General features: G+C 47.0%; 1 protein-coding gene across 2 annotated transcripts in view; it reads right to left on the reverse strand.

The window, feature by feature from the left end:
- The window catches only part of LOC146587153 (uncharacterized), a 79,407-nt gene extending 68,259 nt beyond the window's left edge, over positions 1–11,148 (reverse strand). The window contains exons 1-5 of one of the 2 annotated variants that reach the window (XM_085320016.1): positions 11,014–11,148; positions 9,726–9,884; positions 8,507–8,702; positions 7,192–7,347; positions 5,232–5,273 (exon numbers count right to left, since the gene is read on the reverse strand). In XM_085320016.1, coding sequence (XP_085176142.1) covers positions 5,232–5,273; positions 7,192–7,347; positions 8,507–8,702; positions 9,726–9,884; positions 11,014–11,138 — 678 coding nt within the window. In that variant the 5' untranslated portion in view covers positions 11,139–11,148. The remainder of the gene's footprint in view (positions 1–5,231; positions 5,274–7,191; positions 7,348–8,506; positions 8,703–9,725; positions 9,885–11,013) is intronic. The other variant, XM_085320017.1, reaches the window with a different exon arrangement.
- Between the last annotated feature and the right edge of the window lie 11,895 nt (positions 11,149–23,043).

Raw genomic sequence — 23,043 nt, forward strand, 5'->3', positions numbered from 1 at the left:
TCATCCAGGTCAGGCGGGATGAAAAAGATTTCAAAGCTTACCACCTCCTCAGGAAGCACACTAACAGACTGCTTTTCCACCTAATAGATGAAGTTATAATATGGTTTAAAGCTCACAGTCAGGGCAAGGCAATTTTAAACCTTTTTTTYCAAGCATGTTCTAACAACAGCTCCCTGAAAGAGCTCTCTGGGAGATGCTTCATCACGGGAAAGTTGAAATCAAGGGTGGACAATTTCCAAAGTGATCTGTAATCATTTAAAAGAAGAATCATTTCCAGGAAATCCTATAGGCCAGATTATCAGAAGATGAGGTCAACCATCATATACCTTTGGATCTATAGCATTTATAGGAGGAGTTTGGGGGAAAGAAATCCTTCCTAGTGGTAGCCACCAACTCCCTCTTTTCCACACTGGCCCTTCCTTCCTCAGAGAGTGCAAAGCTATTCAGTCTTGCCACCCAGCAAACACATGGCTCTGTCCATCACCAGCTGCTTAGGGCTCAGGAGAGCAGGAACTTGTGCAGGAGCCACTTGCTAAACCAAGAATGGAATAACTCAGCCCACTGATGGCCTCCATCACCACTTTGTGCAACCAAGGGCAGTAGCTTTTGCTCAGTTGGTTTATATAGAGCACCCAGGCGCTGGACTTAGGAAACACACATGTTGTAAGCCAAAATAATTACCAAAAAGAAATCATTGATAATGTTAGTGTGGGATGCTTCAGAAGTGCCCTATTTCAGGGGCGGGGGGGGAGGGGAGGGGAGGAGAGGGATGTTTCAGACTCCACAGTACTTCATCTGGGCATTCAGAAACTGAATCACAGAATGGTTGAGGTTGGAAGGGACCTCTGGAGATCAACTAGTCCGACTCCCCTGTTCAGATAGGGTCACCTACAGCACATTACCCAKGTCTCTACCCAGACAATTTTGAGTATTTCCAAGAACGGAGACTCCACAGTCTCTGGGCAAAACAAAAGTCTGCACATCCATACAAGCTCAAGATGCAAGGGCCAAATTTGGACATGAAAGACTCTGAAAGACTCCCTGTGCTTCCTGTCACACATCAACATCTCTCTCAAGCCACATGTACCTCTCCTCTGACAGCCTTCAAGGTAAAAGCAGAGCAAAATCATTTATAARAGACCCACCAGCAAGCAGCAGCCAGGCTGGCATTGCACATCAGTGAAGTGCTTTGCTCCAAGCACATGGCCGTAAACCTCCAGCAGGACACGATAAAGTGGTGGGAAGTGTAATGCCCCACAAAGGAGCTCGAGCAGCAACAGAGGAGTCATGGGYCAAATCAAGCTCATGTTGGACTACTCCTACCTTATGGCAAATCATAAAAGTCAGTAAAGACACAAGAACTGAAAGGCTGCAGAAGGTCAGATCATAAAAGGTTTAAACTTAGCTGTATTTCTGAAAAGGTGCCCTCATGGCACAGTTAGATGGAAGAGTATTTTACTGAAACACAGRAAAAAGGTTTAAAACCATGCCTAGATCACAGTCCTGCTTGCATTAACATGCACCTCTGAGTTTACCACGCAGTGGAACTGAAGAGCAGTAARTTATCCATAGCTGCCTTATCCTCTACACGAAAAACTGCTTCAGAGGCTTTCAGGTGGCTGATTGGGAGGGGGTCACAACAAGAGAACAACTTGGCCTTGCTTGTACTGACTCAAGAAAACTGCCGGGAGTCATGGAGGTAGTGCTTCGCTCAAACTGTCAGACTTTCCTGATGGCCTCGACTGCAAACCTACGGCAGCATTTTGATATTCGAGCAGATTATCCAGGGAGCCAAGTCTGCAAGGCTGAAAGGAACCAGCAGGGCGGAAGACGAGCATTTATTCCACGRGGGTTTGTCTTCATTAGGCAGGGTGTGCTGAGCCATAGCAATTTGTTATAATTATTCTAAAAACTAAGATCCAAGAGTAGGTACATCTCCTGATTTAAGGAGGCTTCAGACTGTTTTGATATGAAGGGCAGGGATGAGACTGGATGATCTGTTAGCACCGTGGCATTAAGCAATCAAAAAGGTGCTAACAAGAAACTAGCAACTAAGTCTCCTTTGCTTTGAAGTTCTTCACAATGGAACTTCCTAGTTGAACATTCTTTTTGCCATAAAAACAAGATTCCCCCCCCCTTCTTCTCTAGGAATGAAGTGTCTAATCATCAAGAGCACTCTATTTTGATTTGCTTTATCCTGCTGGAATGTTTCTTAGTATGATCAAAAACTAGCAAAGAAAATAGTGTTAAATACAGTCTATGTTGAATATTGGATAGATAAAAGCCTCAAAAAACCTCAGAATAAGAGYCTTTAGTTAAAACTCAGACTTGGTAGCAAATAAAAACCCTCACAGAAGGTAGGGTTTTTTGTTTTTGTTTTTTYGCCATCCAGGTCATAGTAAAGCAAAAGCTCATTCAGTTCGTTTTGCTGCTAAAAAGCATTACTTGACCCAGCGTGACGGTAYGTGCTCATGAATTGTGCCACACACGAGCATCTCCCCTATCACCAYAGGCATTTGCAAAATGAGGAGCACAGACAAGCATTTGTCCAGTGCACTRTTCTGGTTTATTTGGCCTTCTGCTTCCTGGAATTGTTTCTGAAAAATTACTTATTTTGGCAAAAAGCTCCCTAGTTGCCGGCTTGCATGTGCTATAAAACCAGAAAAACGATACCAGCACCACTCTGCAGTCTCCCTATCAGCCTGCAGGAGGTTCAGCCGGGAGGGCTGACGATGCTGCCCAYCCTCTAAGCCAGAGAGATGCAGTGTTGCAAAATAAACACCTCAAACAGCAGAGGCCAGACTGAAAATCTAAAAGCCTTGCAGAGAGTTCACATGTTAAGAGATCTGCCTTGTTTTTTTTAGTTACTAGGACCAAAGATAACTTCTAAAAGGGGGAAGCAGCCCAGGCTGCTGAAGCAGTATTGTAATTGCACACATGCAATGACTCCATCTTTTGACTACTTCTGAGCTACTATTTAAGAAAATAYCAGCAGTTTTAAAACTATCTTGGATTCCAAAATCATAAGTTCAGCAGCAAAAATCCAAGCACGAAAGAGACATTTCATGAATAAAAAGCATTTTCAGAGCTTTCATAAAWAGAAAAGAAAAAAAATCTAGGAACTAGCTTGAACTCCTAAGATGGTTAAACTGGTCCAATTTCAKCTCTGAAGCCTCTTTGGAAATCAGTGGGATTTCAGCTGTATTTGTCTTTTGGCTTTAGGATCCCAAATTTAGTTACTTTGGAAAAAGCCATTCACAGCCTAGTAATCCACCCAGCCACCCAGCACAGACCCAACTACTGCAGGAGACAAAGAGAAGGTAAAAGGTAAGAGAAATGCGTCAACACTATCCATCTTTTGAAGATTACTGATCAATCACAATCTACCCCTTAAAAATTACAAACRGGCTATACTGCAATTTAGGACCCATTTAGGTTGCCAGTAAAAAAAAATGATCTATTGCCTTCATTTTCTTATATCTTCCCCCATTATCACACCTAGCCCCTCTAGAATTAATTAGCCCTTATTAGCAATTAGGGGATATACTAACAGGTTAATATACTTCTAAATGAACAAAAAACAGAAAACACAGCTACGAATTATAGCTTTGGACAGTTGCCGCAGCAGAGCTGATCTGCTCTCTATTATTTTTAAACTGTAACAGGTTAGTAGCTTTTTTTTTTTTTTGCTTTTAATAAATCCAAATGAGCCTTTAATGCCAAAAATCCTGAGGCATCTCTGGTCCTGATTAAGTGCTTGGAAAAAAAATAAACTTGTCCAAAATCCAGAATATCATTAGCCTTCCCCTGTGGATCTATGAATTTCACCAGCTTTCTTTCTAACGCCAGCACCTCACCAGTTCACACGGGTCACTCCGRGAGCCACTGCCTGCCTACCCAGCCGGCAAACAAGCAAGACGACAGTTGGTATCGGGTAGGAGAAAGTGTCTGAAACAGCATCATGATGCTGACGGCTGAAATAGCACTAGCCAGAGCAACACACGCTGATCAGGACCTCAAGGGTTAATTCCAGGGAGGTAAGGACCACGTTTCAGACATGGAGGAGAGAAGCTATTTTGCCGTTTCCTCAGTACTCATGCCTCAGTTCATTATCATCAGTAGAAAACTAACCTATAAGTACCACCATCAGCAAAACAGCAGAGTGCAACTACACGCCCAAGTGAGTGCATCTCCAAGCCTGCCTGCTGCGACAATACTGGCGTCCTGAGCAAATCCCTCACATACAGAGTACAAACCGAACGATAAAAAGGCCGTTTGGTCATACGTGAAGCTTGGTTTGTGTTAAGGAGTTAGTACGGTGTAGCTAGGCAGTTTAAACCAGGTATGATAACAAAGACCATCTGCAAACAGTTAACTGCAAAGCCTGGGAGGGTGAAGAGAATGTGGTAAAGACTCTGTATCGCTCAGTCATGCAAGAAAGGCTCAATTTACATTTGCTGGCAGGTTGCCACATCAGGATATCTGTTTGCATGAACTCCAGTGGCAAACCTTCACTAGAAATCGCACAAACCGGAAACAAAGACCTTGCAGCCCACTTTGCTCAGCARTTGCTGATGGACCCTAAGGCAGGAAGATGAGCAAGACAAAAGCTTTGAGCTCCTCCCATACAAGAGCACCCCAGCTGGGCAAGGGAGCCAAGGAAGCAGCCTGCAGCCTTGTACAGGATGCCAGCCACAGCACTCAGCAGTAGCAGCRCACATCTCAGACCACCTTCTCCTGGAGAGCAGTGCCAGAGAAACACCACAGCCTGTAAGCCCCAGAATTACCTTTTCACCACAAAGACCTCAGCCCTTCTGGCTCCTCAACTATAGCAAGCCTTTCCTGCACAGCTGCTAACATCCCAAAAAGGGGACAACGCAACAGTGAGAACTCTAGCCATAAAAAGGCACAATTTTCTCACCAATGCCTTCATCAAGCCATCCTCTTGGGCTCAAAACAAGCATTCAGGAAGCTCACCTAAGCTCACCTTAGCTTCCACCAGCTCCAAGACACAGTAGGTTACCCACAGGCCATTTAAAAGAGATCATAAAGAAAAGTAACTTGTAGCCTTGCTTTTGGCTTATATTTTGTTTTTTTTTTTTTCCCCGAAATTACTCATTATACTGACTGGTTTCCCCAGGAGACGTTATGATGGTGAGACATACTAGAAGGAAATGTGGAGAGGGCATCCCCTGCACATACCTCCTACATGCCATGCAGGAGAGTCGTACCTGAGCAGACGAGTCCTGGATTTCATTGGTTTCTTTTGGCACCTACGTAGATGGAGAGAAAGAGAACATCACTGCCCACGGAACTGAACCGACTTAAGCATGTGGTTATTGTTGGCTCTGGCACTTAACACGCTGCCTCCAACTGCACTGGAAACATTCAGGGAATGCACGCTGGGAACTAGCCATTCATAGCTATATTAGGGAACAGCTTTCGATTAAACCTCTTAAGTCTTTGGGTRGGTTTTGTGGTTTCTTTTGTTTTTTTGAAGCTCAACAGCTCTAAGAGGGCCAGCAATGGATGGGAACTGGTGTGATGTCAGGCTGAATTATCCCGTGGTTTCTCACTTGCAGTCAACTTACTGAAGCTTAAAATAAAACTTTGTGTTGGCTAAGCCACTGCAGCCACTCAGATGAGTACTCTAAGCCCATATAGCACAAGATAATACAGGTAGTAAGAGTATATTGAGAGGAATTCATCGCCTTGCAGGGTCAGAGCAAACCTCCTGTAGCTTGTTAACTCAGATCTGCTTTATTTCTTAGCCCTAAAGAATGAGTCGGACTTTCCCTATGGAGCTATCACCAGTAACTAAGGGCTGTCAGCATGAGAAATGCCAGGTATCATTTTGGAGATGACTGTGGGTAACATTTGCTGGGAATTCAAACATACTGATCTCACTTAAAGCAGGCAAATAACTAGCACAGCCTCTTCTCTGCATGAAGTATTTGGCCCTCTCTGCATTTACTCTCTGGCAAAGCCAACTCCTAGTTAATCCTGTATGATCAGGGCTTTTCCGAAAACCTTCCTCTTAAAACAATAAATATGGAAATTGATGCAGCACTGCACAGAATATTAAGTAATTACTGCAGGTCTGTTCCAGGACCAGAGGCAAGGAAGAGACGCAGAGGGAAAGCAGCACAAGCCAAGCATCACTGCTCTGTCTTGGCCACCTGGGCTCATTTGCACCAAGAAATTCAGGAAAAGGAACCAGCAAGAAGGATTGAGAGAGGGTAGATGCTCTATCCTACATCCAGCTTCCTGCCCTCATGCTGCTCTGCGATACCAGCCTTTCCAGATCCTCACTAGATCACTTAAAGCGCATTACACRCAGGTTAATGCCAAACCCTGATGTCAGGAACTCCCCTCCTCCCCCGAAGCAAGCCTTTTCCAAACAGCTACAACAGCCTTTCCAGCCTGCAGTGAGACAAACCGACCTCAGCTCCCCACCTTGTCCTAAAACATTAGTGTATTTATTACTGAAAATCCATCCTGGCTGACTTCAGCACTCAGCCTACAGAGATGAGGAGTCTCCCTGGCCAAACTCCTGGCTCCGGAGGAAAACCAGGGTGGTTCATGCTCTTAAGGATTTACTACAAATGATGTCTGGATGGGAACATTTCTTGAAGAACTATTGAATACTGTGAACAAAATTCCACAAAGCTTCCATTTTTCAGCTATGCTGACAACTTAAGAGGAGACAACATCTGAAAGAAGCATGCACCAAACATTGCAACGGAAAGAGATCTTGCTGGGTGTGTGCATGAATTTCAAAGTGGAACACAACTCCTGAGCACAGCTTTCACCCCACTCCCAAAAAGCAAAGCTCCAGCTGCAGCATTACTCAACAGCTACTCAGAACTTCCCTATTTTAAACTCATGCACACAGGCAGTTATATACACACCCAGGCTTCCTTTGGCTCAGAAACTTTCCTTCTAACTCATTTTCCTTCGCATCAAAGCTGTCTGTGACTTTAAAGGAGGGCTTGAATGGTGAAAGGAGAACCACCCTGTGTGCTGGCCACCATCCCCATCCTAACCTCGCTGCATCTCAGCTCAAAACAAAACTTGGGTCTTTCCAGGCTGCATTAACCCACTGGGTTGTTCCTTCCATTTGAATCAAGTTACACCAGTCAAGAGCTTCACCCAACACCCCTGACATTTGWCAGCCACCCTCAGTCACACCTCTGACCAAGCTGGTGAACGCTCCCGTGGGGAGCCCGAAGGGTTGAAGAAGCTCTCCGGACTGCGGGAGCCGGKGCAGGTTGCGTTGTAGCTGCGGCAGTGTTCGCTGGCGGCTGCTGGGTCTCCCATCACAAAGATCAGTTGCTGTAGAGCACCCTGGGGAGGAAACAGTACAGAAAGCAGTTTTCCCACATGCCTTACTAGGGTGCCCTCCCTTTTCCTTAGATAAGCTCAGGGCAGCTGCRAAGTAATTTGTTAGCGGTGCAGCACTATCGATGCACGAGTAGCTTTTCTGCATGATATGACTGCAGAGAAAGCATCTGAGCCTATTCCATGCACCTGATGTTCCTCTGCTATCTGCCAGCAGCAGCAAGTGCCAAGAGGAACATGTCATGTCAGAGATACCAGCTGATTTCTTCATTGCAGGATCTAAATGAAAATCTGAAGTCTTCSTCCTCAGGCAGCAGGCTTGGCTGGGCAGCCTGCTATAGGAGAKGGAGATTAGAGCCACCCTGCAGAAATGGAGAAGGGCTTCACACTGGTAATAACAACTCAGGGATCTCAGAGACACCCCAGAGACACTATGGGATATCAGAGACATCTCCAAGACAGGCTCCTTGATCAAATCCCTTGCCCACTAACTGTAYAGATGACTTTGCTTCATGGCACAACCTGCAGTGACAGAGAGGGGTGTGGGAGGCYGTGTTAGGTTAGGCTGTGGGTAGGGGCTACAGCACTCTCAGTCAGCTCAGAGCCAGCCTATGTCTGCCCAGCCTGGCAGCACAGGCTGAGTGTCAGAGCACGATGACACAAGTGACAGCGACACTCTCCTGTCCCCAGACCACTGAGTACMTCAGTCTGCTGGAAATGAGGCCGCTCCATCACAGCATCCCCAGTGGATCTTGCCCCAGACACCCACGGAGCTGTTATTTTGTGYTTCTCTATGTGTGAATGCCCTTATGAGAAACCAGCAGGCAACTAATGCAAACATTGACTGAACCTCGAAAAAGGTCTCCTTGAAGAAGTCCCCTGCCCTTGCTCCCAGTAGGAGGCTGCCTGGACATCTGCGGCTGTGCTCTCAGGGAGCAAGTCAGAGGGCCATTTCTCAGGGGGTCTCTTTACCACTGACGCTTGTGTTTCCCTGACCCAGAARCAAACATTTTGCATGCTTCAAAGTCTTTGCCCAGCTCATCCCCCACACCATGAAAATAYATAGCGTGTTTTAGCAAGAGAGCAAAACACATTCCTTCAGACAGAGTTGCAACCTCACTTCATCCAAGTCCTACAGCCCTGCCAAGTCTGCCCAGGCTCTCACCTCAAAAGGAATCTCAAAGGATTCGATCAGGCCTCCAATGATGATCAGCCCCTCAGTGGTGATTCCCATCCCGAAGTAATTGGACCAGCTCACTCTCTCCACCAGCCGACAGTCTACATGCAACTCCAGCCTCTCCAAGGAAATGCTGAGAGCAATTTGGTGCCAGGCCCCATCACCAAGAAGGGAAACTGGGAACCTATATTCCCCAGAGGGGGAAGGAAAGAGGCAAAATGAGATCCGCAGTGTAGATGCTAAGGACAGTAAAATAGAAAATAAATCTACCTTGTTGTCACAAGTAAGTACCACCATCTTCTTGCAACAYGAAAATACTATTTCTATCCAATGAATTTGGACACCTCTACAACCAGCCAAGGTGTCAGGTAAATTACTGCTATTTATGGCTCTCCCCATTTAATTCTTTTCCAGTTTTTCACAGGGCAAGCTGTAGCCTACCAAAGCAATGATATAGGACCWCCTCTCCAGTGTAGGAGCCCCACCACTTACCACACTGCTTGTCGAATGCCCCTGGGTGCACAGGGGCTCATGTGCTGGGCCAGTGGGGATGACAGGGGTTGAGGCAAGGCAGCYGTGCTGGCCCTGGCTTTCACCACTGCGCATGTGAGTACTACCAGGTAGTCAGAAATGCTACCCAATCTGGCACCAGCCAAGCAGGAAGGATCCAGAAGGGGCAGAAAAATCTGGCCACAGGCAACCATACCAAGCAGGTAGATGTTACCATCAGTCACATCAGTCACCTAACAAAAAGCCTCATGCATAGTCCTGCTTTTCTAGCAGTTACTCCTTCGTATGCTGGACTTGGCACTGGCTGGTTAGAGGTGCTGTCTGGGCTGTAGGCAGGCTGAGCCACAGGTCCCAAAACATTCCTCCCCCCATCCCTCTGTCAGTAGAATTTCTCAAGGAGCCACCTCAACGCAGCCTCCCAGACTGGCTATTCAAACATTTGTTTTCTAGATCTGCATTATTTGACAAAGTTGAGGTASGGAATGACCACGCATGCAGTCACACCACCTGGTCTGAGACACTGTCACTCATACGGGGTGGGGGAGAATGTGATTGATTCAGCTCAGCCAGGGTCAAAGTAGCTCTCCTTACCAAAGCTCCAAGTGYCTACTTTGGGAAACCTTAATTCCAGGCTTGGGAGTAGAAAAGAAAAAGCAGCATGAAAAGGCAAAAAAACTGCACCTGAGCTARAACTTACTCATAGTGTCTCCTCCTCGTGGTGACAAAGCTCAAGGCATGTGGGTTTATCCTTATCTGGAAGAGCACGTGACTCCGATGGCTAAGGATAGTCACTAGGCTGGTGTCCTCCTTCAGTGAGTACCTGAGCTTCATCAGCACACTCAGCTCATCTGCAAACCTAGCAGAAAGAAACAACATACGGCATYATGCAGCACCTGGTGAGTCACCCCAAACAGCCATCTTACGTACAGAAAACCAAGTCACAGTGCAAATGAATTCTGAGAATGAAGAATAAAAAAAGCAAGAGCAAACACATTCATTGAGATTGTGAGGTCAGGTACTGAAAAAGAGTAGTAACAGCAGAATTAGCATTGCCACTATAACCTTAATGCTTCCCCCTCACACAGTCACAGCACATAATCACGTAGCTACATATGAATTCCCAAGGGGCTCCTGGTCTGTTCATTGCTGAGATTGGATGGTGACCCCTTCAGAAGTTGCAACGCCTTCCTTCCCACTCTTGCCAGTGTCAGCATATACCCCAAACCTTGTCCACAGCACACAAGTCCAGTCCTGCCCTGCTGTCACAGTATGTCTCTTTGCAGCATTTTCTTAATAGCCCTTCACAATAGTGATCAACAAATGCAGATATTTTACTCTCTCATGCCCAGAGGAGGACATGGCACTGTCGTCTTTACTTTGTAAATGGGGAACTGTATCACAGAGCCAATAACCTGGGTTTTAATATGCTAAATTGAAACCTCCCTGAAGCCGATTTCACAAAGATTGCTTATATCATATCTCAGAATACCTCCAACAGGAGTGGCTGAMATGCACCACAGAAGACCAGCCAGGATCCTGGCAAACAAGGAATTTGCTTTGGATGAGAAGACTCAAGTTCAACTCTCTCTCATATCAAGGACAGCACAGGTTTGACCTGGCCTGTTCCTCCGCAGACTAGTGCCCTGACATCAAGCAACACTAGCAGGCAAACCTGTACACCCTATTGCTCYCTGCCATTCTGTGTTGGGCTAGAAAAGCCTTCCCTGGATGGGAATAGCAAGAAAATATTCCTAGAAATGATAAGTCAAATACTGTACTGATGTGTGCCCCCTACACATAACCAACAGATGGAAGAAGCAGTGAGGTATGAAGAAGACAGTGGGTGTACTATCGTCTTGCCATTACAGAATGGGACCTTAAAGTAAACCCTTAAACCAACAAGCATGCCAGATACAAAAATATATATATATATATATATATWTWTWTWTTTAACACCTCCATCCCATCTCTGGAAGTCAGCTCACCTGTCCCCAAAGGCCTCCCTTGTAGGGATGTTGAGGGTAGAGTACTGCCCAATCTCCAAGATGCTGCAGTTGGCTTGATTGTAGCCAAAGGAAACATTGCTGAGGTCCTGCGCAAGCAAAGTCATTTTGTCCAGCAAGTTCACTTCATCTGCTTTGGGGAAGAAAAACACACTCAGTATCTGAGCTTCCTTCATTATGGAGCTTTCTCTTCATTCTTCCTATTAGACAGACAACAGCTAGAGTCCAACAGAGAGAGAAACAAACCAGTAAGAGAATGCAAGCTGGGAGAGTTAAAACAATTTTTAAATACAGCAAACAGCTCTGGTCGAAGCAAATATCCAGGTAGCTTCAAAAGCATAGTGACATCCCTGAACTAGAATCATCATTTTGAGGCTCGTCTCCTAAAAACATTATGTGTCATTCTGCCCCCAGAAGTGGTGGTACCTTTATGATCTTATAGCATATATATACATATATATACATATGCTCACGAACATAAAGTAGAGTCTGGGACACAGGTGTCCCACAACATGAATCCCAGCTCAGCTGGGTACAGAAAATCCAACTCAAGCTTCATCCAGGTTCTTTGTTGAAATTTGCCCACTTTCAATGAAAAATTGCACCAAGAAAGAGGGATGAAACTAACGTGTCCCTCACTAACAAGGGTGTCCTATCCAAACTGCAGAGGCACTCTTTGCCTGAAGAAGGGCTTACTGCTAGGTGGAAGAGCTCCATGAGGAGGCATATATCATAAAATACCCCTTTCCCCACAGGTGGAAAGCCACTTTCAGCACTACCCAGGACAGCCCAAACTGGGCAAGAATCTCATCTGAGCCAGTGGGCAGCACCACAACTTCAACCTCTTAAGTAGCTTTTAACTCCCTTAGTGAACTGAGACATTCTCTTTGCAAGTTCATTTAGAGAAATGATTCTTTAAAGAATAAATGCCTGAATGAAAATTTTTGTTTAAAACCAGGTTTCTTGTTCACCTCCATTAGTTTAAAAAAATATATATACATAACAAATGTAGATGTCTGGCTCTACCCAGGTACACTATCTCTATCTGAGATGTCTACAATCACAGCCCTCAATTCTTGTCATCCTTTTATGTTGCTRGTCATTGCAGCAATAACCCTGCTAACTGGAAGCAGGGGGGAGACGGAACCACGCGAGATAGCACCCGGTGGGCCAGCCTGGCAGGAACCACCTGGATCACTGCAGACCCAGACCCCACTAGCAGGAGGGCCTGGACAATCCCACTCGATGACTTGTCAACAGGAACCATGCCAGTACCATCTGCATTAGCATCTGCCATCACTTGGGAGACATCCAGCCTCTGTATTCAGTCTAATTCCCTCTGTAGATGAGGTGCAAGATTTATTCCTGGGTAGACAAAGAGCCTCAGGCAAGCTGCAGCCTTGACAGGATATATACACAAGGCACAGATCTGCTGCTCTGCTAAATAACAAATCAATTGAGCAGAAAGCTGCTTTGATCCAGCGCATTAGTGTCTACTAATGTAGCAGTCCTACTGTGGTCTCCCTGGGAGATTTTGCAAGGGAAAGCAGCCCTACACWGGGGAAGGACAGGAGAGAACAGGTTTTTGTAGGAGAGTCTCTGCCATTTGTGACGGCTTCAGATTTAATCTGGTATTTCCCCAGTTCGCTGCGTGGTTACAGCCTCAACATGTTCCCAGGCAACTCCCAGCTCAGCAACATGAGCATGCAGCAGCTTTCTGAATGAGGAACATCTCAGAAAGATGGTAACAAGCCAGAGAGGACATAGGGCTGAGTCCTCAGAGACTTCGACAGTCAAACTCTGCAAGCTTGGTGCCGTGCCAGGGCTTATCAGTGTCAAAAGTGGGATGTGTACACAGAATGTGGAATTCATCTGGGAGCAAACACAACTGATGGAGGAAAAAAGATCATAGATGTTCATCCCTTCTCAATCCCCAGTTTTTTGGGGGTGGTTTCCCAGCYGTTGACACAAACATCTGTGCCAAGTCCTGCACACTGTTTGAGAAGGCTGAAGTCCACATCACTGATTAGCTCTGCTGATGATTACAGGAAGACAACCATGAATTAGATGGATCCTAAACCGCCTTCCTACACAAGTTGCAGCTGAGGACTTGTTACCATAAGGACATGGGTAAAGGGAAATTTTCCTGAACACAGTATGACCTTAACAGATGACTTAAGCATGCACCRAAAGTTAAAAACATACCCCTGCTGCTGAAAAATGCAGAGTCAAAGTTAAACGTGTGCTTGGTACTTTCCTAAACAAAGTAGCAGTATTAAAGTCTCTCCCCCTAGTCTAGTAACAGGAGGTAGCTGGAAAACGGTACCAGCAGGTTTAAATACAGAGCTGGTGTTTACATCTGGAACATCTCACCCGCACTGCGAGAAGAATTTGGCATGAAAAGTAAAACAGAAGTAGGAATGAAATTCATGAGATCTGTTAGGACCCAGGCGGGAGATGGGCGAGAAGCACGCTCTGGAGGAGCTGAGATAGCTGCTGCCTGTGGCGAGGCAGCACACGTCGCACATGCCGGCTAAGGAATGCCAGCAGGCGAGGGCGATCCACAATACCGCCTGAACCATGAGTAAGCTCAGCTCAGCAGAGGATTTACCTGGAGCTGTTGTCTCCCCTTTACAGAGATCAGAGCCCGCACTGCACTGGACAAGGCTAGATGATGAGGAGGATTTAGGCTACTTCCCCCAACCTGTCCCCTGAGACCTATTTGCACACACATGGAGTGGCAGAGTGTTTGCACACACACATCATATGCACAGAGGCATACAAAGCTAAGCGTGGCAGCCGCCAGCCCTGCCACAGTGCAGACAGCTCAGAGAAGGACACCAGACCTCCAGAGGTGRCCAAGGCTCACAATTCGCCTGCAGAATTACACCTGGGACAACCCAGCCACTGCAATGGCCACTCTCCCTCTCTCCCCAACTTCTCCCATATGCCAAGAGAAGAAATTTAAAATAAATGATGTGCCTCTCAGACATAAAGCCTCACACAGGACCAGGGAAGGTGGAGAGCAGATGCTGTTTTCCTGCTGTAACAATTTTGGGCTGCAGCTCTTTCCCACACACACATCTTTCTCTTCTCCCTCCTTGTCTTCCAGGAGCAGCTTTCCATTTATTTATTTTAGCCTCATCTGGCAAGTCTCTGCACTGCTGGAACCAGCTAGTGGGGCCTCAGAAATGCTTGCAGCAGAAAGTCACGCTGCACGATGCAGCAAAGCACTGGATGGGATCAATTACAGGCACTTTRAAGAGCATCTTGCTGCAATAGCAGTGGCTCATGGCACGGCTCACTTTCATCCTGTGGCAACCACTGGTGCCCAGCAAGCCTGTTTCTTACAGCAGATTTAGYATGCAAGCAGCCTCATCATTTAAGCTTTCACCTGCAACTTCTCCCTGAGATTAACCAAAGACCACTCCACATCTTTGAGTTGCTCATTTTCAGTTGTTATCCCAGCTACTGGCATCAGGTTCACCACCTTTCTGAAGCCCTTAGTTTTCCTTGGTCCCATTGGCCTCATCCCTGCAGGCATTAACCTCACTGCCTTTCCTTGCCTCCAGTCCTCTCTGAAGGCTGCAGCTCACTGCAACAATACTGTCAGCAAAAAGCTCTGATTGTTAATGCTTCTCCTGCAAGTGCTGACCATCTATCACCACTGCAGGGCTGCCAGCTCCTTCTGGGGCAGGGCTACCCAAGACCCCAAGGGCCACAGCTCAGGTTGGCCTGTACTCACAATACAYGTCTTTTAGCAGCTGGCTCTAGACTTGAGCTCTTCCTTGACCACTTACTGAAAAACTAGACAAAACTGCCCCAAATGTACCTTCAGGACATATTGAGTCTGCCAGATCAACAGCTTCACTCTTCACCCTCCAACTAGAAGCCCACAGAAGGGCCTTTCTCTATGCTGGAAAGGAGATTCTTGGAGTTCAACAGCTGCTGCCAAATTCAGCTCGCCTGCAGACATGTTGCTTTAGGAGCCTGGTGCCAGGGAGACTTGTACACAGGCCAGCTTCWGCAAGGACGAGCACTGACCAATGGAGCCACAGCCAAGAACATGTTGTCCCAAGCTTAAGTTTACCAGTGTCCCCCGTGGCTTGTCTTTGTCAGTCTTTGGCCACCACAGAGAGTTAAAACTTTCAAAGAACAACAGGAGAAGCCCTTCCAGCTGACACAACCTGAAAGAAGGGTCAGGAACCATGGAAGATGTCCCATTCAGACTGGGCAGCCTGGAACAAAGAGGATAACCTCAGTGGTAAAGCCACCCTTCCAGGGGGAAGGTAGCCAGACTGCAGGGAGGAACYTTCATCCCCCAGTAAGGGTGGTTAGTGGTGGGGAACTGGCCTGGGACACAGGCACCCAAGACAGACACCAGCCAGCTGAACCAGAGAAACCACCCAAGAAACAAGGCCAGAAACAGGACTAGAGACAAGCTACAGGTGCGCACACACACACTCAGCCGCTCCAGAGACAAGCTACTTACCACACAGGTCCAAGGTCCAGGCAGGAGACAGGGCTGGAGGCAAGCATAGCTACAGCACTGCTTAGGGAAGGGCTGAGGGGCCCCAGCCTGACCTTAAATAGGGCCCTGGACTATGGGCAGGGAGACCCAGGTGAGGCTATTCAAGACCATTAAGATCTCCTACCCCACTCCATGGTGGCCAGCTGTCATGGCCATGCATTTGCCCAGMCATATGTCTCCCACCACTGCTTGCTATTGCACAGCAGCACCCACCAGACCTCAACCTGTCTTCTCTGTATTTGTGAAACTTATACAAAAGTTTAAGTTTACGTTCTCACCGAAGGAGGGAAAGCAGGGGAAAGGGGATGATATTAAACAACAGGAAACTTAACTGAAGCACTGGCAGAGCTCAGAATGGGATCTGTGAGACTGAATCACTCCCCAGGATATGACACCACAAGCTGGGACCTGAAATAACTGCGCTGGACACGCAATGGAGACTACCCCAGGGAAAGAGCCTGGTGCTTGCTGCCTGGGGACCAGAGCACATCACCTAACAGGTCTTTTTTCACTCTAATTTCTATGATTGCCCTTACGAAAATATCCTGCTCAGAGTCTGGTTAGGATCACAAGCCGCGTACTTTAGTAGTGTTTTCAAACTGAATTAGAGACACTTGTACATCGCAGCTAGAGTGTAATAATACGGGCTCTCTGCATTAAGTGATGGAAGAAGAGACCTGTCTAGCAGGGTAAGGGTTTCCTGGCATCTCAGACTGATGACACCACATTAGCACTTGCACAGTCCGTAACCAAGCATTTCAAAACGAGATGGTCCTCCCTAAACATCAATGCTTTTCCACACTCGTTACGATGGCTCTTAATCCTCCACCCTTTTTGCCTCATGAAAGACATTCTTGGGTTTGTAGGTTTTGCCTGTTTTTCTCCTCTGGAGGAGGCACGTTTCAGGGACTGCCACACTGTCTGCCTCTGCAGTTGTAGCAGATAACGCTTCCAACAGGGCAGCCTTGCAGGTACCCAGTTAGTTCCAGCATCATACACAAGATAAAGGTGGTAGCTCCCTCAGCTTCAGAAAAAGGTGYCTGTATATGCCCTTCTTAAGCATTCAACACCAGAGAAAAGGGGAAAAACACCAAACCCCATCTGGCAGTTTGGAACTTGTTTGGACTTGCCTGGTGACTTTGCACACTGTGGGTGGACAGGGCCACGTACATCCCGTAACACTGTGCGTAGCCAGCATCGACCCTCCAGCAGGCCTTCCCATTTCTCGTGCTGTTCTAGCTTTGCTTGTAATGTAAATAATGCCCACAGCACTCAGCCATGTCACCTCCTGCACTTCCTACTGTTTCTGTTTCCCTTGCCATTTCATTATTTCTTTTTAAAGGCAACACAAGCCACATGAGACAAGGTTTAAGCCGAAGTGCACGCAGCTCGCAGTGACGTACGCGCATTCAGAAGGTTATGCAACAGGATTTAAACCTTCGCCTCCGTGCTCTGGAGAGCAGAGATAATTTGTTTTTGACCCAGTGGCTGCAAGTTGAAAAGGACAGAGCCAAAGCAGGAAGAAAAAGAAAGGGAACAGTCTCCCGGAGAACRTCGTACCTATTATTGGAAGAGTGAATACAACTAACCACCCACAGGGAGGACAGAAAATTTCAGAGAAGCTAAACCTTTTTAGAAGAAMAAGCTACCCAGGCATACTGTTTGGACAGGAAAATCAGACTCCTGGYTTGTTTCGGGTCCATTACGCAGATCCACGGGTGTGCTGCTGCTCCTGCGCACAGGCTCCGATGGGGCTGAGCTGGAGGAGACCTCCCGTGGGAGCAGCCACAGGCAGGCAAGCTCTCTGCAGGGACGTGATGGCTTTCGGGGACAAAGCCTCGGGAGGGAGAAGGGCAGCTGGAAGTAGAGGATAACCCCAATTGGGTATACATAGGCTACAAATAAAACTAGGTTAAATGGTAGGAAAAGGACAGCAGCTATGAAATAGTTTTTCAGACAAGAGCAATGGGGCAAGAAAGCTTAGAGTGTGAGAGCTGTGACTTGCTAAACCTACAAAGAGGGCTGTAAAACCAGAGTGGCCACAGGAGCAGGGAAATTGCCTTGGGGGGCATTTCAGTCTTCAGCCTGGAAYACTGAATGGCACCTCCAGCAGCATCAGTACGTGGCCAGGACTCAGGTCTGCCATGCTCCTCCTGATCTCTGCTCTGTGCTCTGCACATTTCGGSCACCCAAGGCATGGGTTGGCACAAGACTCTCATCCCACTAAGAGCAGAGTGCATTTCCTGCACTCATGGGTACAACAAAAGGCTTGGAAACATGGTGCAAACACAGAGCAAAGCTCAGAAATGCAAATCCAAAGAACCTTTTGAAACAGATCCTGGGAAGGACTGGGGAGGAAAACTCAAAACCATTAGCTGCTTTGCAGGAGCTGCAGCCCTGACTTGGGCCAGGGGAAGAATCCACTTGTAATCCTCCCAGGACTTGTACTAAAAAGTCCWGTAAGGTTCCTCAAACACCTTTTTCCTGAGAATTAACCTCAACACAAAGCTCCTGGTCCCCAAGAAAATGCTCTGGGGTGCCACACTTCACACCAGCCTTGTGCACCTCTCCCTTCCCTGCCACACAAGCATGCTGGTGTTTCTCCTATCCCTTCTCCACCTATCCTTCTCAATCCCTACTTTCTCTGTAATATTGGCTCTATGCATGCATGCATGTCCTGTCCTCTCCTGGAGCACCAACAGCAAATGCTATTGGCCTGAGCTCAAGACTCCACTTTACTCAAGCTAAACACTGTGGAACTGACATTTTATCTGTATTTAGGGTTTAAAAGGTTTAACTAGAGGGGTGTTTTTAAATGGATTTAATTTAAACCTTTGTAAATCCCTGCACAGACACTCTTCAATCAATTCAAGACTGTCTTATAGCAATTGAACTTTATTACTAAATTAGAATGAATTAACATAAGATTTGAATTGATCTACAAATGTCTTTGCAGAGGATTCTGTGGGATTAATATGAAATCAACCAAAAAACATACTAGTAAAACATGTGATACTGAGTGGGGACAAGTCCCAATAACACTGGCCCTCACTGTCACTTGTAAATAAGTTTCCCTTTGCTCCCTTGTCAAAGTAAATAATAGTAAATTCTGCAAACTACTGCACTCCAGGGGCTCATTTCCAGCAACAGCTTTCCAAGAGCCTCTCTCTGTTGCTCTTCTTTATAGAGCTGAGAGACACATACACAAAAATACACAAAGCCCCCACTGAATAACTACGATGGGATGACTGGAAATGCCCTCACAGTGGGACAGCYGGCACTGAGCCAGGTGGCCCACGGCACAAGCAGGACAAGATTTGCAGCATCCTCTCATCCTGATGGAGAGAGGACACAAGCCAGCAGACACCCCGAGCTCCCACGGCCAAGACTGTCAGGACTTGATGGCCTTCAAGGTCAGGATGATAAGCTGTTTGAGGCCACAGCAAGGTCCCTTGTGTCTCATCCCTAATTCCAACAGCAGATGCTTGGAGAAGAGGCTGGGAAAAGGGCAGGATTATAGCAAGTCTTCTCCAGGGATCCCCTGAGCTGCAGGCAGCACCCACAGTAACAACCCTCAACAGGACAGGCAGAGGCTTGAGCCAAAATCTCCGCTGTTGGGCAGCACCTCTTGCTTCATAAGCTATTTCTGCATGGCTAGTTGGGTTGTCCATGAGATCTTCACCTCACAAAAGCATTCATGCTCTCCTTTGAGTTTTCATGACGCTTTGTGAGGTCTTACACTCATAACTCAGAACAGGATCCTTTTTTAAAATCTCAGCAACATTTTGTGGGGGTGATAGGCTAGCACCTTCCAAGCAGAGGTAAGAAGGGAGYGAGGAGGAGAGTTATGTGGCTACAGTTTACCTTGTAACTCCCCTCTACTTGCTGCATAGGAGAACTGGATGGGAGACAGCAAAATGCACACTGGGAGCTACAAAAGTGAAAGGAAGAGGCAGAGAAAAGCAAGGCAGAAAGATTTCTTACAASAGGAAATGCAGCTCCAACATTTTGGAATGAAACAGCAATTTGATGGGAAATCTCTGCTTTTGAAATATTTCAGGCCCCCTCTTCTCCATTAGACGTTGATCTTCACAAGCATTTCTACAGCTTAACCTCCCGTTCTCTTAAACTAGCTATTTTAATGCCTGGCAGAGATTCAGCCCGAGTTATTATTTCAACAATGTTGAAAGCGTCTTGAGTAACAAGGGAAACAGTCTGGTTAGTATTATCTTCTGTTGCAGGCGTACATATCTGGGAGAGATTATAACCCTGAGAAAAAATAAATAAATAAATACGTCCAGGGAGCCTGTCTGGGGAATTGCACTCATTTCAGCAAATGCAGAAGAGCTCAGCGCACCCCAAAGCCAAGCCCTTCCTCCAAACTACCCTGTCCCTGTTCCTTACACTAGTGATTAATCACTTCACTTGGTTTAGTCTAATGCTTTAAAACTGTACGTGTAACGTCATCTGCGGCTGAAAAACGAAGCTTAAACCTGATACTGGAAATGCAGAAAGCAAGTCAGATTGGAGCTGCTACACCCAGATGTYGGTCACTGGTGACAGGCAACCAGAAACAGTCTGATTGTACGCCAGCAGACATCTGTCACACCACGAGAAAAAGCTATTGGCTCTGGATCTCTGCGACTCTTGTTTCCCAAGTTATAATCAAAGTATCAAAAAACTGCAGTAAAGTAGCAGATGTAAAGCAGTGAAAGGTCCTTTGTGTTTTCAGAGGCAGGGACGTTATGCTGGAGCCAGGGAACTGCCCCGGGCAGGTCAGACAACTGAGCTGCAAAGCGCTGCTTCATTTCTGGAAGTGGCCACTAGTGAAGGAAGCAGTAACACATCTGCCCCGTTGGTAGAAAAAAAAGTCTTAGGCAATTTTTCCTCACGCAGATTACACTGATGACCATTCCCACCTCGACGCAGGAGAAGGGATTGTGCTGGCCCCACTGCACGTGCATGCCATTGCAGGTGAAATCCCACCTGAGACCCTTCGTCCACTGGCACGGGACAACCCCAGGGATCCAGAGTAAAGAATAAAGATACAGCGCAGGTGTCCCAGCCCCGGTCACTAATCCCCCCAGGGCCTATTCTCCGTGGAAGATGAACACTGAATGCTGTATACGGCTTTAAACACCAAAGATGGATGCTGCTTCATAATCCGTAATAAGCTGCTCCACCCTGCTCAGGTGAATCTACCTATTTAGTGTCTCACCCTGATGGTTCAGCACATTGCCCATGGTTCTACAGGGTTCATTTCCACATGATCACGATAAAGCAAAGTTCCTCTTTTACAGGCGGAGAAATGAAGCTGAGCTAACGCTGCGGGGGCACCATGAGGATATGTGTGTTAAAGACAACCAGGAAGTAAGTAAATGTGTGCAAATCCTATCCAAAGGGGGAAGAAGGAATTAGCTTSCCCAGGAAGCACTTTCCTGATTTCTGTGCCCATGTTCACTGCTCATCTGCCTCCTGGAGACCTTGGGTGCCAAGCCAGGATCTGTTACAGCCCAGCTAAACAGTAAATACTGCAGCTTTTAATGACAGTGGCCCCACAATTCAGCCCTTGTGTTTACCTGACTGGTTGTCATTTTGTTTGTGGCAGGCAAAATCAGTCAGCATTTCATCCCACCTGGCTGACCTTCACTTCGGGCGGAACCATGCAGCCAGCAGAGCCGAGTGTCAGAGTCTCCAGAAAGGCTAGTAAAGAGCAGCCAAGGGATGACTTCTTCCACGCATGCACCAAAGATGTCCAGAGAGCATGCTTCCCCAGCCATCACCCTTTGCATGCTCTGAAAACCAGGCAATCCCTTTCAGACAGTTAAAGACCCTTCGAACCCACAGAAGTGTCAAAGCCCTCARCCCATTCTCATGGTAAGGGCTGCCTCCCTACAACCTTTGGTCCCCAAGGGCCAGGACCTCTAGCACTTACACAGCCCACTCCATTCTCCTCACCTCACCAACTGGGCCTGCAGACATGGTAACGAGGTGCTAGCTCCAATTATTCATGGCACATTGCCACCTCTTTAGCAAAAGGCAGCAGCAATTGTGCTGTCTGGCCAGCCCAGTCAGGTGGAGCAAGAGGAGAGCAAGAACATCCTATTCTCACCAAATAACACAGAGAGGGAGGGGGTGGACGGACTTACCTGAAAACAGAAACATTCCTTTGTACCCAGGAGAGGAAAAAAAGCAGCAAAAATTAAAATCAATRTGGAGATCATTTTATGGGAAAGACGAAATGTAAACATTATAACCACACTAGGTAACAGTCTACTGCAATGCCCTGTTACCTAAATAAATAATTAGGCAGATGTTTTATGAACGCACCTGAGAATTACTAGGAAGAAAGGGAGCTCAGCATAGCAAGGAACTCCACACCAGCATGTGGAGCAGCCAGGATGCTCCCAGATGGGATCAGGTGTCCCTCCTGGAAAGGGCTGAATGAGAGCGCAGGATTGCTGCAGCCCCTTCCCCGTCCACCCTGCAGACAAAGCCCACCATTAATGTGCCTGCYTGCCTGTAACAGCAGACCTGGCGATCCATCCTTACCCTCTTCCTCTCTTTGGGCCCAGTGTATTCGTGACAAACGTGCTTTATCAACCTCTGTACAGCAGCTTAGGAGACTAATCGGCTGGGGGCACTGGAGGCAGTCACAAAGATTAGTTTTCCAAGCTTGGTAAGATCCAGTGACTTCACTCAAGGAGAGCTCACATACGGCATCTGTAAAAGTTTGGCTGAGGTCACTCCAACCTCCATCAACTAGGAAATACCTTAGAAATGCAGCCCTGGAAGCAGAGCACTCCGCTAGAGGATGGACGAAGCACCTACCCAAAATTTAGCATGCCCTTGGTCCTGTGCCAGGTAAGGTGCTGTACGCATGCAGATATACACTCATGGAGCCAGACAATTCATTCTCTGAGTTTGACCCGTAAGAATTCACAGGTTCAGGGATGCTGAGAGGCTGGGCAAGCAAACTCTAGAGGCTTGCAACAAACTTCTCTTGGCGAGCATGGGGCTGCAAAGCTTGCAATAGGAGCTCAYGCACCAGCTACTCGTTCTCACTGCTGGCAGGAAGACAAGTGTCCTTTGCTTTTCTCCAGAGTGGGGTGGCTGAGAGATAGGGTCTAATCCAGCAGACTCCTTGTTGTGCAGGTGCCTGTCAAACCGGTAAGCTCTGTCCTAAGCCATCTAAGCTCAGTGAAACTCTTTCCTAGCCATGTCTTCATTTGGCAAGACCAATTTTCCCCTTGAAGAAAATGCCTGCAGGTCAGCACATGATTTACCTTAGCTAAAACAAAGCCATCTTACTTAATGACTTTGGAGATGCTGGACTTCTCTGCAAAGCAGCAAGGTTCCCATGCCAAAGGAGAGGGGACAAATAGCCTCTGTTTCCAGTAAGGCCATTTCCACATGCACGAGCCGGAGCCTCCCAGAGCCAAGGGCTGAAGGAAGGAGATCTGCCCTGGTTAAGCTTTGCC

The sequence above is a fragment of the Rhea americana genome, unplaced genomic scaffold, assembly GCF_003343005.1.
Source record: "Rhea americana isolate MKP2758 unplaced genomic scaffold, rheAme1 scaffold_61, whole genome shotgun sequence".
NCBI lineage: Eukaryota > Metazoa > Chordata > Aves > Rheiformes > Rheidae > Rhea > Rhea americana.